The following is a 19,046-nucleotide window of genomic DNA, read 5'->3' as shown; positions in this document are numbered from 1 at the left end:
CCCAGAATCCTCCAGTGTAATCTCCCAGCAGTCTCCTCTCATCACCCAGAATCCTCCAGTGTAATCTCCCAGCAGTCTCCTCCCATCACCCAGAATCCTCCAGTGTACACTGTATAATCTCCCAGCAGTCTCCTCTCCGCTCATCACCCAGAATCCTCCAGTGTATACTGTATAATCTCCCAGCAGTCTCTGCTCATCACCCAGAATCCTCCACTGTGTACTGTATAGTGTCCCAGCAGTCTCCTCTCATCACCCAGAATCCTCCAGTGTATACTGTATAATCTCCCAGCAGTCTCCTCTCATCACCCAGAATCCTCCACTGTACACTGTATAATCTCCCAGCAGTCTCCTCCCATCACCCAGAATCCTCCAGTGTATACTGTATAATCTCCCAGCAGTCTCCTCTCATCACCCAGAATCCTCCAGTATATACTGTATAATCTCCCAGCAGTCTCCTCCCATCACTCAGAATCCTCCAGTGTATACTGTATAATCTCCCAGCAGTCTCCTCCCATCACTCAGAATCCTCCAGTGTATACTGTATAATCTCCCAGCAGTCTCCTCCCATCACTCAGAATCCTCCAGTGTATACTGTATAATCTCCCAGCAGTCTCCTCTCACCCAGAATCCTCCAGTGTATACTGTATAATCTACCAGCAGTCTCCTCTCACCCAGAATCCTCCAGGGTATACTGTATAATCTCCCAGCATTCTCATCACCCAGAATCCTCCAGTGTATACTGTATAATCTCCCAGCAGTCTCCTCTCATCACCCAGAATCCTCCAGGGTATACTGTATAATCTCCCAGCAGTCTCCTCTCATCACCCAGAATCCTCCAGTGTATACTGTATAATCTCCCAGCAGTCTCCTCTCATCACCCAGAATCCTCCAGTGTATACTGTATAATCTACCAGCAGTCTCCTCTCACCCAGAATCCTCCAGGGTATACTGTATAATCTCCCAGCATTCTCATCACCCAGAATCCTCCAGTGTATACTGTATAATCTCCCAGCAGTCTCCTCCCATCACTCAGAATCCTCCAGTGTATACTGTATAATCTCCCAGCAGTCTCCTCTCACCCAGAATCCTCCAGTGTATACTGTATAATCTACCAGCAGTCTCCTCTCACCCAGAATCCTCCAGGGTATACTGTATAATCTCCCAGCATTCTCATCAGCCAGAATCCTCCAGTGTATACTGTATAATCTCCCAGCAGTCTCCTCCCATCACTCAGAATCCTCCAGTGTATACTGTATAATCTCCCAGCAGTCTCCTCTCACCCAGAATCCTCCAGTGTATACTGTATAATCTACCAGCAGTCTCCTCTCACCCAGAATCCTCCAGGGTATACTGTATAATCTCCCAGCATTCTCATCACCCAGAATCCTCCAGTGTATACTGTATAATCTCCCAGCAGTCTCCTCTCATCACCCAGAATCCTCCAGTGTATACTTTATAATCTCCCAGCAGTCTCCTCATCACCCAGAATCCTCCAGTGTAAACTGTATAATCTCCCAGCAGTGTCCTCCCATCACCCAGAATCCTCCAGTGTATACTGTATAATCTCCCAGCAGTCTCCTCCCATCACCCAGAATCCTCCAGTGTATACTTTATAATCTCACAGCAGTCTCTTCTCATCGCCCAGAATCCTCCAGTGTATACTGTATAATCTCCCAGCAGTCTCCTCTCCGCTCATCACCCAGAATCCTCCAGTGTATACTGTATAATCTCCCAGCAGTCTCTGCTCATCACCCAGAATCCTCCACTGTGTACTGTAGTGTCCCAGCAGTCTCCTCTCATCACCCAGAATCCTCCAGTGTATACTGTATAATCTCCCAGCAGTCTCCTCTCATCACCCAGAATCCTCCAGTGTATACTGTATAATCTCCCAGCAGTCTCCTCTCCTCACCCAGAATCCTCCAGTGTATACTGTATAATCTCCCAGCAGTCTCCTCATCAGCCAGAATCCTCCAGTGTACACTGTATAATCTCCCAGCAGTCTCCTCTCATCACCCAGAATCCTCCAGTGTACACTGTATAATCTCCCAGCAGTCTCCTCTCATTACCCAGAATCCTCCAGTATATACTGTATAATCTCCCAGCAGTCTCCTCATCAGCCAGAATCCTCCAGTGTATACTGTATAATCTCCCAGCAGTCTCCTCTCATCACCCAGAATCCTCCAGTGTACACTGTATAATCTCCCAGCAGTCTCCTCTCATCACCCAGAATCCTCCACTGTACACTGTATAATCTCCCAACAGTCTCCTCCCATCACCCAGAATCCTCCAGTGTATACTGTATAATCTCCCAGCAGTCTCCTCTCACCCAGAATCCTCCAGTGTATACTGTATAATCACCCAGCAGTCTCCTCTCATCACCCAGAATCCTCCAGTGTTTACTGTATAATCTCCCAGCAGTCTCCTCTCATCACCCAGGATCCTCCAGTGTATACTGTATAATCTCCCAGCAGTCTCCTCTCCTCATCACCCAGAATCCTCCAGTGTATACTGTATAATCTCCCAGCAGTCTCCTCTCATCACCCAGAATCCTCCAGTGTATACTGTATAATCTCCCAGCAGTCTCCTCTCATCACCCAGAATCCTCCAGTGTATACTGTACAATCTCCCAGCAGTCTCCTCTCATCACCTAGAATCCTCCAGTGTATACTGTATAATCTCCCAGCAGTCTCCTCCCATCACCCAGAATCCTCCAGTGTATACTGTATAATCTCCCAGCAGTCTCCTCCCATCACCCAGAATCCTCCAGTGTATACAGTATAATCTCCCAGCAGTCTCCTCTCATCACCCAGAATCCTCCAGTGTACACTGTATAATCTCTCAGCAGTCTCCTCTCATCACCCAGAATCCTCCAGTGTATACTGTATAATCTCCCAGCAGTCTCCACCCATCACCCAGAATCCTCCAGTGTATACTGTATAATCTCCCAGCAGTCTCCTCACATCACCCAGAACCCTCCAGTGTATACTGTATAATCTCCCAGCAGTCACCTCTCACCCAGAATCCTCCAGTGTATACTGTATAATCTCCCAGCAGTCTCCTCACATCACCCAGAACCCTCCAGTGTATACTGTATAATCTCCCAGCAGTCTCCTCTCATCACCCAGAATCCTCCAGTGTATACTGTATAATCTCCCAGCATTCTCCTCTCATTACCCAGAATCCTCCAGTGTACACTGTATAATCTCCCAGCAGTCTCCTCTCATCACCCAGAATCCTCCAGTGTATACTGTATAATCTCCCAGCAGTCTCCTCATCACCCAGAACCCTCCAGTGTATACTGTATAATCTCCCAGCAGTCTCCACCCATCACCCAGAATCCTCCAGTGTATACTGTATAATCTCCCAGCAGTCACCTCTCACCCAGAATCCTCCAGTGCATACTGTATAATCTCCCAGCAGTCTCCACCCATCACCCAGAATCCTCCAGTGTATACTGTATAATCTCCCAGCAGTCACCTCTCACCCAGAATCCTCCAGTGTATACTGTATAATCTCCCAGCAGTCTCCACCCATCACCCAGAATCCTCCAGTGTATACTGTATAATCTCCCAGCAGTCTCCTCTCATCACCCAGAATCCTCCAGTGTAATCTCCCAGCAGTCTCCTCTCATCACCCAGAATCCTCCAGTGTATACTGTATAATCTCCCAGCAGTCTCCTCTCATCACCCAGAATCCTCCAGTGTAATCTCCCAGCAGTCTCCTCTCATCACCCAGAATCCTCCAGTGTAATCTCCCAGCAGTCTCCTCACATCACCCAGAATCCTCCAGTGTAATCTCCCAGCAGTCTCCTCCCATCACCCAGAATCCTCCAGTGTACACTGTATAATCTCCCAGCAGTCTCCTCTCCGCTCATCACCCAGAATCCTCCAGTGTATACTGTATAATCTCCCAGCAGTCTCTGCTCATCACCCAGAATCCTCCACTGTGTACTGTATAATCTCCCAGCAGTCTCCTCCCATCACCCAGAATCCTCCAGTGTATACTGTATAATCTCCCAGCAGTCTCCTCTCATCACCCAGAATCCTCCAGTGTATACTGTATAATCTCCCAGCAGTCTCCTCTCATCACCCAGAATCCTCCAGTGTACACTGTATAATCTCTCAGCAGTCTCCTCTCATCACCCAGAATCCTCCAGTGTATACTGTATAATCTCCCAGCAGTCTCCACCCATCACCCAGAATCCTCCAGTGTATACTGTATAATCTCCCAGCAGTCTCCTCACATCACCCAGAACCCTCCAGTGTATACTGTATAATCTCCCAGCAGTCACCTCTCACCCAGAATCCTCCAGTGTATACTGTATAATCTCCCAGCAGTCACCTCTCACCCAGAATCCTCCAGTGTATACTGTATAATCTCCCAGCAGTCTCCTCTCATCACCCAGAATCCTCCAGTGTATACTGTATAATCTCCCAGCATTCTCCTCTCATTACCCAGAATCCTCCAGTGTACACTGTATAATCTCCCAGCAGTCTCCTCTCATCACCCAGAATCCTCCAGTGTATACTGTATAATCTCCCAGCAGTCTCCTCTCATTACCCAGAATCCTCCAGTGTACACTGTATAATCTCCCAGCAGTCTCCTCATCACCCAGAACCCTCCAGTGTATACTGTATAATCTCCCAGCAGTCTCCACCCATCACCCAGAATCCTCCAGTGTATACTGTATAATCTCCCAGCAGTCACCTCTCACCCAGAATCCTCCAGTGTATACTGTATAATCTCCCAGCAGTCTCCACCCATCACCCAGAATCCTCCAGTGTATACTGTATAATCTCCCAGCAGTCACCTCTCACCCAGAATCCTCCAGTGTATACTGTATAATCTCCCAGCAGTCTCCACCCATCACCCAGAATCCTCCAGTGTATACTGTATAATCTCCCAGCAGTCTCCTCTCATCACCCAGAATCCTCCAGTGTACACTGTATAATCTCCCAGCAGTCTCCTCTCATCACCCAGAATCCTCCAGTGTATACTGTATAATCTCCCAGCAGTCTCCTCACATCACCCAGCACCCTCCAGTGTATACTGTATAATCTCCCAGCAGTCTCCTCTCATCACCCAGAATCCTCCAGTGTAATCTCCCAGCAGTCTCCTCTCATCACCCAGAATCCTCCAGTGTATACTGTATAATCTCCCAGCAGTCTCCTCTCATCACCCAGAATCCTCCAGTGTAATCTCCCAGCAGTCTCCTCTCATCACCCAGAATCCTCCAGTGTAATCTCCCAGCAGTCTCCTCTCATCACCCAGAATCCTCCAGTGTAATCTCCCAGCAGTCTCCTCTCATCACCCAGAATCCTCCAGTGTATACTGTATAATCTCCCAGCAGTCTCCTCTCATCACCCAGAATCCTCCTGTGTACACTGTATAATCTCCCAGCAGTCTCCTCTCCTCTCATCACCCAGAATCCCCCAGTGTAATCTCCCAGCAGTCTCCTCTCCGCTCATCACCCAGAATCCCCCAGTGTAATCTCCCAGCAGTCACCTCTCCGGTCAGCAGCTCAGTGATCTTGTTGGCCAGTTCTAGGACCTTCTTCTCAGGTGTCGGGGAGTGCAGGGGTTCTGTGATGGGGCTCTGGATCTTGCTCCGTCCTCCGGACATACCGGGGGTCACACGGTCACCGGACGTCTTCTTCACCACCGTGTGCTCCTGTGTACAGTGACAGACGCCGATCACCACAGATTCTATCCATCTTTTCAGTCCTGTTATATTAATAGAGATCAGAGTGATCTCATGGGAGACTCTCACCTTTCCCTTTAACAAGTCGATTATCTCCAGGGCGAGGAGTAATATTCTTGCAGTCATGTTGCTTTTGTCCCGGTCGCTCCTCGTTGGGTCATTTTTCATCCTGACGTCCTGGTACTGACCCTTCTGTCCTTCCATGTACTCCCACTCCTCCATGGAGAAATAGACAGCGGCATCCTGACTCCTGACAGGAACCTGACAAACATACAGTTAGGTGCAGAAATCATTGGCCAGAGAGGAATCCTCGTGATTTCAGCTCTGCAGGTCGCGAGTTTGGATGTAAAATGAAACAACTGAGATGTAATGGAAGTGAAGACTCTCAGGTTTATTAAAGGGGAAAAACCAAAATCTCCTGTGAAAAGTTTAGGAATTGCAGCCATCTTTCTACAAATCCTTCTCATTTCAGGGGCTCAAAAGTAATTGGACAAATTAACTGTCCTATAAATAAAAAGGTCATCTTTAATCCTTTGCAGCAATGATGGCCTGAAGTCTGGAGGCCATGGACGTCACCATTGCTGGTCTCCTACTTTGCGAGGCTTTGCCTCCTTTCCTGCAGAGATTTCAGTTCTCCATTGTTTGTGGCTCGTTCTCTCTTCAGTTTTGTCTTCAGCCTGTGAAATGCGGCTCGATTGGGCTGAGATCTGGTGATGACTCGGCCATTGTACAAATCTCCATTTTTTCGCAGGATGTTTTGGGTCATTGTCTATCTGTTCTGTGAAGCGCCGTCCTATCCTCCTTGCTCTATTTGGTTGGATCTGAGCATAAAGTATCTCCCTGTACACACAGAAATCATCCGGCTGCTTCTGTCTTCAGTTCCATCATCAATAACCACTAGTGACCCGGTGCCATTAGAAGCCATGAACGCACCATCACGTCCTTGTGATTTCAGCTCTGCAGGTCGCTAGCTTGGATGTAAAATTAAACAACTGAGATGTAATTGAAGACTTTCAGGTTTAATTAACCCCTTCATGACCCAGCCTATTTTGACCTTAAAGACCTTGCCGTTTTTTGCAATTCTGACCAGTGTCCCTTTATGAGGTAATAACTCAGGAACTCTTCAACGGATCCTAGCGGTTCTGACATTGTTTTTTCGTGACATATTGGGCTTCATGTTAGTGGTAAATTTAGGTCAATAAATTCTGCGTTTATTTGTGATAAAAACGGAAATTTGGCGAAAATTTTGAAAATTTCGCAATTTTCACATTTTGAATTTTTATTCTGTTAAACCAGAGAGATATGTGACACAAAATAGTTAATAAATAACATTTCCCACATGTATACTTTACATCAGCACAATTTTGGAAACAAAATTTTTTTTTGTTAGGAAGTTATAAGGGTTAAAATTTGACCAGCGATTTGTCATTTTTACAACAAAATTTACAAAACCATTTTTTTTAGGGACCACCTCACATTTGAAGTGAGTTTGAGGGGTCTATATGGCTGAAAATACCCAAAAGTGACACCATTCTAAAAACTGCACCCCTCAAGGTGCTCAAAACCACATTCAAGAAGTTTATTAACCCTTCAGGTGCTTCACAGCAGCAGAAGCAACATGGAAGGAAAAAATGAACATTTAACTTTTTAGTCACAAAAATTATTTTTTAGCAACAATTTTTTTATTTTCCCAATGGTAAAAGGAGAAACTGAACCACGAAAGTTGTTGTCCAATTTGTCCTGAGTACGCTGATACCTCATATGTGGGGGTAAACCACTGTTTGGGCGCACGGCAGGGCTTGGAAGGGAAGGAGCGCCATTTGACTTTTTGAATCAAAAATTGGCTCCACTCTTTAGCGGACACCATGTCACGTTTGGAGAGCCCCCGTGTGCCTAAAAATTGGAGCTCCCCCACAAGTGACCCCATTTTGGAAACTAGACGCCCCAAGGAACTTATCTAGATGCATAGTGAGCACTTTGAACCCCCAGGTGCTTCACAAATTGATCCGTAAAAATGAAAAAGTACTTTTTTTTTCACAAAAAAATTCTTTTAGCCTCAATTTTTTCATTTTCACATGGGCAACAGGATAAAATGGATCCTAAAATTTGTTGGGCAGTTTCTCCTGAGTACGCCGATACCTCATATGTGGGGGTAAACCACTGTTTGGGCACATGGTAAGGCTCGGAAGGGAAGGAGCGCCATTTGACTTTTTGAATGAAAAATTATTTCCATCGTTAGCGGACACCATGTCGCGTTTGGAGAGCTCCTGTGTGCCTAAACATTGGCGCTCCCCCACAAGTGACCCCATTTTGGAAACTAGACCCCCCAAGGAACTTATTTAGATGCCTAGTGAGCACTTTAAACCCTCAGGTGCTTCACAAATTGATCTGTAAAAATGAAAAAGTACTTTTTTTTCACAAAAAAATTCTTTTCGCCTCAATTTTTTCATTTTCACATGGGCAGTAGGATAAAATGGATCATAAAATTTGTTGGGCAATTTCTCCCGAGTACGCCGATACCTCATATGTGGGGGTAAACCACTGTTTGGGCACACGGCAGGGCTCGGAAGGGAAGGCGCGCCATTTGACTTTTTGAATGGAAAATTAGCTCCAATTGTTAGCGGACACCATGTCGCGTTTGGAGAGCCCCTGTGTGCCTATGCATTGGAGCTCCCCCACAAGTGACCCCATTTTGGAAACTAGACCCCCCAAGGAACTTATCTAGATGCATATTGAGCACTTTAAACCCCCAGGTGCTTCACAGAAGTTTATAACGCAGAGCCATGAAAATAAAAAATAATTTTTCTTTCCTCAAAAATGATTTTTTAGCCTGGAATTTCCTATTTTGCCAAGGATAATAGGAGAAATTGGACCCCAAATATTGTTGTCCAGTTTGTCCTGAGTACGCTGATACCCCATATGTGGGGGTAAACCACTGTTTGGGCGCACGGCAGGGCTCGGAAGGGATGGCACGCCATTTGGCTTTTTAAATGGAAAATTAGCTCCAATCATTAGCGGACACCATGTCACGTTTGGAGAGCCCCTGTGTGCCTAAACATTGGAGATCCCCCAGAAATGACCCCATTTTGGAAACTAGACCCCCAAAGGAACTAATCTAGATGTGTGGTGAGGACTTTGAACCCCCAAGTGCTTCACAGAAGTTTATAACGCAGAGCCATGAAAATAAAAAAAAAAAAATTATTTTCTCAAAAATGATCTTTTAGCCTGCAATTTTTTATTTTACAAAGGGTAACAGGAGAAATTTGACCCCAATATTTGTTGTCCAGTTTCTCCTGAGTACGGTGATACCCCATATGTGGGGGTAAACTACTGTTTGGGCACATGCCGGGGCTCGGAATTGAAGTAGTAACGTTTTGAAATGCAGACTTTGATGGAATGCTCTGCGGGCGTCACGTTGCGTTTGCAGAGCCCCTGATGTGCCTAAACAGTAGAAACCCCCCACAAGTGACCCCATTTTGGAAAATAGACCCCGAAAGGAACTTATCTAGATGTGTGGTGAGCACTTTGAACCCCCAAGTGCTTCATAGAAGTTTATAATGCAGAGCCGTGAAAATAATAAATACGTTTTCTTTCCTCAAAAATAATTATTTAGCCCAGAATTTTTTATTTTACCAAGGGTTACAGGAGAAATTGGACCCCAAAAGTTGTTGTCCAGTTTCTCCTGAGTACGGTGATACCCCATATGTGGGGGTAAACTACTGTTTGGGCACATGCCGGGGCTCGGAATTGAAGTAGTAACGTTTTGAAATGCAGACTTTGATGGAATGGTCTGCGGGCGTCACATTGCGTTTGCAGAGCCCCTGGTGTGCCTAAACAGTAGAAACCCCCCACAAGTGACCCCATTTTAGAAACTAGACGCCCCAAGGAACTTATCTAGATATGTGGTGAGCACTTTGAACCCCCAAGTGCTTCACAGACGTTTACAACGCAGAGCCGTGAAAATAAAAAATCATTTTTCTTTCCTCAAAAATGATGTTTTAGCAAGCATTTCTTTATTTTCACAAGGGAAACAGGAGAAATTGGACCCCAGTAATTGTTGCGCAGTTTGTCCTGAGTATGCTGGTACCCCATATGTGGGGGTAAACCACTGTTTGGGTGCACGTCGGGGCTCGGAAGTGAGGGAGCACCATTTGACTTTTTGAATACAAGATTGGCTGGAATTAATGGTGGCGCCATGTTGCGTTTGGAGACCCCCTGATGTGCCTAAACAGTGGAAACCCCTCAATTCTAACTCCAACACACCCCTAACCCTTATCCCAACTGTAGCCGTAACCCTAATCACAACCCTAACCCCAACACACCCGTAACCCCAACACACCCCTAACCCTAACCACAACCCTAATTCCAACCCAACCCTAGCCCTAAGGCTATGTGCCAACGTTGCGGATTCGTATGAGATTTTTCAGCACCATTTTTGAAAAATCCGCGGGTAAAAGGCACTGCGTTTTACCTGTGGATTTACTGCGGATTTCCAGTGTTTTTTGTCCGGATTTCACCTGCGGATTCCTATTGAGGAACAGGTGTAAAACGCTGCGGAATCCGCACAAAGAATTGACATGCTGCGGAAAATACAACGCAGCGTTCCCGCGCGGTATTTTCCGCACCATGGGCACAGCGGATTTGGCTTTCCATATGTTTACATGGTACTGTAAACCTGATGGAATACTGCTGCGGATCCGCAGCGGCCAATCCGCACCATGTGCACATGGCCTAATTCTAAAAGGTATGTGCACACTGCGGAAAACGCTGCGCATCCGCAGCAGTTTCCCATGAGTTTACAGATCAATGTAAACCTACGGGAAACAAAAATCGCTGTACTCATTTCTTTCTGCGGATTCCGCAGCGGTTTTACAACTGCTCAAATAGAAAATCGCTGTTGTAAAACCGCATTGAAATGCGCAGAAAAAACATGGTAAATCCGCCATAAATCCGTAGCGGTTTAGCACTGCGGATTTATCAAATCCGCAGCGGAAAAATCCGCAGAGGAACAGAATACGTGTGCACATACCGAAACCCTAACCCTACCCCTAACCCTACCCCTAACCCTACCCCTACCCCTAACCCTAGTTCTTACCCCAACCTTAGTGGAAAAAAAAAATATATATTTTTTTTATTGTCCCTACCTATGGGGGTGACAAAGGGGGGGGGGTCATTTACTATTTTTTTATTTTGATCACTGAGATAGGTTATATCTCAGTGATCAAAATTCACTCTGGAACGAATCTGCCGGCCGGCAGATTCGGCGGGCGCACTGCACATGCGCCCGCCATTTTGGAAGATGGCGGCGCCCAGGAAAGAAGACGGACGGTCCCCGGGAGGCCAGGTAAGTATAAGGGGGGGGAGATCAGGGCACGGGGGGGGGGGGGCGTCGGAGCACGGGGGGGGTGGACCGGAACACGGGGGGGTGGATTGGAGCACGGAGTGGGGGATCGCTGTGCGGGCGGGTGGATCGCTGTGCGGGGGGGGGGATCGCTGTGCGGGGGGGGGATTGCTGTGCAGGGGGGGGGATCGGAGTGCGGGGGGGTTTGATTGGAGCACGGGGGGTGTGATTGGAGCACGGGGGGAGCGGGCAGGAGGACGGGGGAGCGGAGCACAGGACCGAGGGGAGCAGACCGCAGATCGGGGGGCTGGGGGGGCGATCGGAGGAGTGGAGTGGGTGCACATTAGTGTGTCCAGCCATGGCCGATGATATTGCAGCATCGGCCATGGCTGGATTGTAATATTTCACCATTTTTTTAGGTGAAATATTACAAATCGCTCTGATTGGCAGTTTCACTTTCAACAGCCAATCAGAGCGATCGTAGCCACGGGGGGGGTGAAGCCACCCCCCCTGGGCTAAACTACCACTCCCCCTGTCCCTGCAGATCGGGTGAAATGGGAGTTAACCCTTTCACCCGATCTGCAGGGACGCGATCTTTCCATGACGCATATGCTGCGTCATGGGTCGGAATGGCACCGACTTTCATGACGCAGCGTATGCGTCAAAGGTCGGGAAGGGGTTAAAGGGGAGGAAAAAAATCTCCTGTGAAACGTTTGGGAATTGCAGCAATCTTTCTACAAATCCTCCTCATTTCAGGGGCTCAAAAGTAATTAGAAAAGTAAATTTCCCATAAATGAAATGTTCATGTTTAATCCTTTGTGGAGAATCCGTTGCAGCAATGATGGCCTGAAGTCTGGAGACCGTGGACATCTCTGATCTCGTCCTGTGTGAGGCTTTGCAGCAATTGGTTGAGATCTGGTAATGACTCGGCCATTGGAGAATATTCTACTTCTTTGCATTCGCAGGATGTTTTGTGTCATTGTCCAGCTGTCCTGTGAATCATCGTCCCATCATCCTTGCTGCAGTTGATTGAATCTCAGCTGAAAGTATCTCCCTGTACACACAGAATTAATGCGGCTGCTTCTGTCTTCAGTCACATCATCAATCACCAGTAGCGACCCGGGGCCATTGGAAGCCACGCATGCCCGCGCCATCACACCACCTCCACCATGTGGTGACCAAGTCTTATCTTTATGGCAGACTTAAGGTACCTTCACACTCAGCGACGCTGCAGCGATACCGACAACGATGTCGATCGCTGCAGCGTCGCTGTTTGGTCGCTGGAGAGCTGTCACACAGACCGCTCTCCAGCGACCAACGATGCCGGTAACCAGGGTAAACATCGGGTTACTAAGCGCAGGGCCGCGCTTAGTAACCCGATGTTTACCCTGGTTACCATCGTAAAAGTAAAAAAAACAAACACTACATACTAACCTTCAGCTGTCTGTCCTCGGCGCCGTGCTTCCTGCACTGGCTGTGAGCACAGCGGCCGGAAAGCAGAGCAGTGACGTCACCGCTCTGCTTTCCGGCTGGCCGGCGCTGACACAGGATGCAGGAGGAGTGCAGAGAAGCACAGCACCGGGGACAGACAGCGGAAGGTAAGTATGTAGTGTTTGTTTTTTTTACTTTTACGATGGTAACCAGGGTAAACATCGGGTTACTAAGCGCGGCCCTGCGCTTAGTAACCCGATGTTTACCCTGGTTACCAGTGAAGACATCGCTGAATCGGCGTCACACACGCCGATTCAGCGATGTCAGCAGGAAGTCCAGCGACGAAATAAAGTTTTGGACTTTCTGCAGCGATCAACGACATCACAGCAGGATCCTGATTGCTGCTGCGTGTCAAACACAACGATATCGCTAGCCAGGACGCTGCAACATCACGGATCGCTAGCGATATCGTTGTGAAGTTGTTTAGTGTGAAGGTACCTTTAGATACGGATTGATCAACTTTTTTAGAGAGTGCTCTTCACTTGGGTGGTTGTTGTAGATGATTTTTTCTTCAACATGGGAAGGATTCTGCCATCATCCATCACTGTTGTCTTCCGTGGACGTCCTGAAGTCTGAGTCCCTGAGCTCTCCAGTGTGCTCTATTTTGCAGAATGTACAAGCTTCTGAATTGGCAGCTCCTAACATTTCTGCTCTAAGATGTCTGGTGCAATCCCCATTAGGAAATGTGCTCCACTCTTGTTAATGCCTCCAGTGCACATCTTGCCACATGTATGCAGTCCTTGAGCAGCCGATCGAGGGTGCATACTGCTGTGCGAGATGTGAGCACGTTGTGCATTTGGAAACCCAGATTCTGACTCTAAATGTGCAGCTGGCAACACTGAGATCCATAGACAATATGGAGAGGAGTCTTCTGCTCACGGAGCAGACGCTCAATGGGACAGATGAGGGGGGTGATGGTGGGATGGAGCTGCAGGACAATGAAGTAGCAAGCTGGGTGACAGTTAGGAAGCGGGGTAGAGGGAAGAGTGCCAGGGAGGCTAGTCCTGATCTGGAACACCCCAATAAGTTTGCTAAGTTGGCAGATGAGGGGGGTGCCAGTACAGGTGTAGCACTGCTGCAGCCAGGCATGTCCTCTGAAAGCCGGAGGAGTGACTGCTCCAGTAAGGAGGGACATAGGAGAGCAGGGCAGGCCAGACAGGTGCTGGTAGTGGGCGACTCAATTATTAGGGGAACAGATAGGGCAATCTGTCACAAAGACAGGGATCGTCGAACGGTGTGCTGCCTACCCGGCGCTCGAGTCCGACACATCGCTGATCGGGTGGACAGATTATTGGGAGGGGCTGGTGAGGACCCAGCGGTCATGGTGCACATTGGCACTAATGACAAAGTTAGAGGTAGGTGGAAGGTCCTTAAAGATGATTTCAGGGAATTAGGCTGCAAGCTGAAAGCAAGGACCTCCAACGTGGTATTCTCCGAAATACTGCCGGTACCACGTGCCACGCCAGAGAGGCAACGGGAGATTAGGGAGGTTAATAAGTGGCTCAAGAATTGGTGTAGGAAAGAGGGGTTTGGGTTCCTGCAGAACTGGGCCGACTTCTCAGTTGGCTACAGGCTCTACGCTAGGGACGGGCTGCACCTCAATGGGGAGGGTGCAGCTGTGCTGGGGGAGAGAATGGCTAGAAGGTTGGAGGAGTGTTTAAACTAGGAATTGGGGGGGAGGGTATTCATTTTATAGGAGGGAAAGATAGTGCAGACAGAGACCTGGGCACAAATAAGGAAGTTGGGGGTGGCGGTGGCATGGGGGTTGGGGTTAGAACAGTTAATAATTTAAGAAATAGAAGTACAGAGAGGAACATAAAGTGCATGTATACTAATGCCAGAAGCCTCGCCAACAAAATGGACGAATTAGAACTAATGTTGTTGGAGCATAATTATGACATGGTGGGGATATCTGAAACGTGGCTGGATGAGAGCCATGACTGGGCTGTTAACTTGCAGGGCTATAGCCTGTTCAGAAATGACCGTACAGATAAGCGAGGGGGAGAGGTGTGTCTATATGTAAAATCATCCTTAAAACCCATCCTGCGCGATAATATAGGTGAATTTAATGAAAATGTAGAATCCCTGTGGGTGGAGATAAGGGGAGGGGGAAAAAATAATAAATTACTGATAGGGGTTTGTTATAAATCTCCAAAAATAATGGAAGCAATGGAGAATATCCTCGTAAAGCAAATAGATGAAGCTGCGACTCAAGGAGAAGTCATTATTATGGGGGACTTCAACTACCCTGAAATAGATTGGGGAACAGAAACCTGCAGTTCCAGCAAAGGTAATCAGTTTTTGACAATTATGAGAGACAATTACCTTTCACAACTGGTTCAGGACCCAACAAGAAGGGGGGCACTGCTAGACCTAATATTAACCAACAGGCCAGACCGCATATCAAATATAAGGGTTGGGGGTCACTTGGGAAATAGCGATCACAAAATAATAAGTTTTCAAGTATCCTTTAAAAAGATGTGTAGTAGAGGGGTTACAAGGACACTAAACTTCAGGAGGGCAAATTTCCAACGGATGAGAGAGGATCTTGGTGCAATTACCTGGGACGATATCCTGAGACACAAAAATACACAAAGAAAATGGGAGACGTTTATTAGCATCCTGGATAGGACCTCTGCACAGTATATACCGTATGGGAATAAACATACTAGAAATAGGAAGAAACCAATATGGCTAAATAGAGCTGTAAGGGGCGCAATAAGTGACAAAAAGAAAGCATTTAGAGAATTAAAGGAAGTAGGTAGTGATGAGGCATTAAATAAATACAGAAAATTAAATAAATTCTGTAAAAAGCAAATCAAGGCAGCAAAGATTGAGACAGAGAGACTCATTGCCAGAGAGAGTAAAAATAATCCTAAAATATTCTTTAACTACATAAATAGTAAGAAACTAAAAAATTATAGTGTTGGCCCCCTTAAAAATAGTCTGGGTGAGATGGTGGATGAGGATGAGGAAAAAGCCAATATGCTAAATGACTTTTTTTCATCAGTATTTACACAAGAAAATCCCATGGCAGACAAAATGTCTAGTGATAAAAATTCCCAATTAAATGTCACCTGCTTAACCCAGCAGGAAGTGCGGCGGCGTCTAAAAATCACTAAAATTGACAAATCTCCGGGCCCGGATGGGATACACCCTCGAGTACTGCAGGAATTAAGTACAGTCATTGATAGACCATTATTTTTAATCTTTAAAGACTCCATAATAACAGGGTCTGTGCCACAGGACTGGCGTATAGCAAATGTGGTGCCAATATTCAAAAAGGGAACAAAAACTGAACTCGGAAATTATAGGCCAGTAAGCTTAACCTCTACTGTGGGTAAAATACTGGAGGGCATTCTAAGGGATGCTATACTGGAGTATCTGAAGAGGAATAACCTCATGACCCAGTATCAGCACGGGTTTACTAGGGACCGTTCATGTCAGACTAATCTGATCAGCTTCTATGAAGAGGTAAGTTCCGGATTGGACCAAGGGAACCCAGTGGATGTAGTGTATATAGACTTTTCAAAAGCTTTTGATACGGTGCCACACAAAAGGTTGATACATAAAATGAGAATAATGGGGATAGGGGAAAATATGTGTAAGTGGGTTAAGAGCTGGCTCAGGGATAGGAAACAAAGGGTGGTTATTAATGGAGCACACTCGGACTGGGTAGCGGTTAGCAGTGGGGTACCACAGGGGTCAGTATTGGGCCCTCTTCTTTTTAACATATTTATTAATGACCTTGTAGGGGGCATTCAGAGTAGAATTTCAATATTTGCAGATGACACTAAACTCTGCAGGGTAATCAATACAGAGGAGGACAATTTTATATTACAGGATGATTTATGTAAACTAGAAGCTTGGGCTGATAAATGACAAATGAGCTTTAATGGGGATAAATGTAAGGTCATGCACTTGGGTAGAAGTAATAAGATGTATAATTATGTGCTTAATTCTAAAACTCTGGGCAAAACCGTCAATGAAAAAGACCTGGGTGTATGGGTGGATGACAAACTCATATTCAGTGGCCAGTGTCAGGCAGCTGCTACAAAGGCAAATAAAATAATGGGATGCATTAAAAGAGGCATAGATGCTCATGAGGAGAACATAATTTTACCTCTATACAAGTCACTAGTTCGACCACACTTAGAATACTGTGCACAGTTCTGGTCTCCGGTGTTTAAGAAAGACATAGCTGAACTGGAGCGGGTGAAGAGAAGAGCGACCAAGGTTATTAGAGGACTGGGGGGTCTGCAATACCAAGATAGGTTATTACACTTGGGGCTATTTAGTTTGGAAAAACGAAGACTAAGGGGTGATCTTATTTTAATGTATAAATATATGAGGGGACAGTACAAAGACCTTTCTGATGATCTTTTTAATCATAGACCTGAAACAGGGACAAGGGGGCATCCTCTGCGTCTGGAGGAAAGAAGGTTTAGGCATAATAACAGATGCGGATTCTTTACTGTAAGAGCAGTGAGACTATGGAACTCTCTGCCGTATGATGTTGTAATGAGGGATTCATTACTTAAATTTAAGAGGGGACTGGATACCTTTCTGGAAAAGTATAATGTTACAGGGTATATACACTAGATTCCTTGATAGGGCGTTGATCCAGGGAACTAGTCTGATTGCCGTATGTGGAGTCGGGAAGGAATTTTTTTCCCCAATGTGGAGCTTACTCTTTGCACATGGGGTTTTTTTGCCTTCCTCTGGATCAACATGTTAGGTTAGGCTATGGGTTGAACTAGATGGACATATAGTCTTCCTTCAACCTTAATAACTATGTAACTATGTAACTATGTAAGATGTTTTTTTTCTTCAGCCTAATGATGGTCTGCTTCACTTCCATTAACCCCTTTCTGACCTCGGATGGGATAGTACGTCTGAGGTCAGAACCCCCGCTTTGATGCGGGCTCACCGCCGGAGCCGGGACATGTCAGCTGTTTTGTACAGCTGACATTTGCCCGCAATAGCGGCAGGTGAAATCACGATTCACCCACTGCTATTAACTAGTTAAATGCCGCTGTCAAAGGCAGACAGCAGACACCCTGTGGTCGGCTCTCATAGCACACCTGCATTTCTGCTGCATAGCAGAGATCTGATGATCGCTGCTATGTAGCAGAGGCAATCGAGTTGTGCCAACTTCTAGCCTCCTATGGATTGCTATTGAAGCATGGCAAAAGTTAAAAAAAAGTGAAAAAAAATAAAAAAAAATATAAAAGTTTAAATCGCCCCCCTTTCACCCCATTAAAAATAAATCAATAAAAAAAAAAAAAAAAAATCAAACCTACACATATTTGGTATCGGCGCGTTCAGAATCGTCCGATCGATAAAAAAAAAAACATTAACCTGATCGCTAAACAGCGTAGCGAGAAAAAAATTTGAAACGCCAGAATTATGTTTTTTTGGTCGCCGCAACATTGCATTAAAATGCAATAACAGGAGATCAAAAGAACGTATCTGCACCGAAATGGTATCATTAAAAATGCCAGCTCGGCCCACAAAAACTAAGCCCTCACCCAACCCCAGATCATGAAAAATGGAGACGCTACAAGTATCGGAATATGGCACCATTTTTTTTTTTTTTTAGCAAAGTTTGGAATTTTTTTTACCACTTAGATAAAAAATAACCTAGTCATGTTAGGTGTCTATGAACTCGTACTGACCTGGAGAATCAGAATGTCAGGTCAGCTTTAGCATTAAGTGAACCCAGAAAAAAAGCCAAACAAAAAACAAGTGTGGGATTGCACTTTTTTTTGCAATTTCACCACACTTGGAATTCTTTTTCCCCGTTTTCTAGTACACAACATGCTAAAACCAATGATGTTGTTCAAAAGTACAACTTGTTTAGCAAAAAATAAGCCCTCACATGGCCATATTGACGGAAAAATAAAAAAGTTATGGCTCTGGGAAGGAGGGGAGCGAAAAACAAACACGGAAAAACGGAAAATCCCAAGGTCATGAAAGGGGTTAAGACCTCTTTTGACCTCATGTTGTAGATTCACAGCAACAGAATCCAAATGCAAATGCCACACAAGGAATCAGCTCCAGACCTTTTAACTGCTTAACTGATGATGGATTAACGAGGTAAGATCCCATGCGGCCCATTACAGAGTGTCATGCCCTCAGCCGCAGGTTCGGTCTCCGCTGTGCAGGGAGACCGGCACCTATCACACAGCCTTACTCACCCTGTCCGTGACTCCAGACGATCTGCGGCTTCTTTCTCTGCTAAGAACCTGCATCCTCTTGGCAGGTCTCCTGGAAATGCTCTTAGGAGCCGCGCCCCGCTTCCTGCACATACTTGAAACAGCAGGACACCTGTTCGCTATTAGGGCGGTCTGTGTTATGATGCTCTGTGCATAAAAAGCACCCTCCCCTTTAGGGAGGTGCCTGGGCTATGTGTTCATTCTTTGGATTGTTGCTGCAGCTTCAGGCCATGCTCTGCTCTGCACTTTACTTATATCTCTATTTTCACAGAGTCCTCTTCTGGTGAATCCCATTC

The 19,046-nt window shown here is 46.2% G+C and overlaps 1 protein-coding gene across 1 annotated transcript in view; it reads right to left on the bottom strand.

Moving 5' to 3' along the window:
• LOC138637972 (zinc finger protein 665-like) overlaps positions 1-19,046 on the bottom strand; it is an 85,602-nt gene that overhangs the window by 21,935 nt on the left and 44,621 nt on the right. The window contains exons 4-5 of the mRNA XM_069726894.1: positions 5,770-5,961; positions 5,506-5,670 (exon numbers count right to left, since the gene is read on the bottom strand). Of these exons, the coding sequence (XP_069582995.1) occupies positions 5,506-5,670; positions 5,770-5,961 (357 nt within the window). The remainder of the gene's footprint in view (positions 1-5,505; positions 5,671-5,769; positions 5,962-19,046) is intronic.

This window comes from Ranitomeya imitator, chromosome 5 (assembly GCF_032444005.1).
Source record: "Ranitomeya imitator isolate aRanImi1 chromosome 5, aRanImi1.pri, whole genome shotgun sequence".
In the NCBI taxonomy this organism is placed as follows: domain Eukaryota; kingdom Metazoa; phylum Chordata; class Amphibia; order Anura; family Dendrobatidae; genus Ranitomeya; species Ranitomeya imitator.
This window is presented reverse-complemented; position numbering and strand designations above follow the sequence as displayed.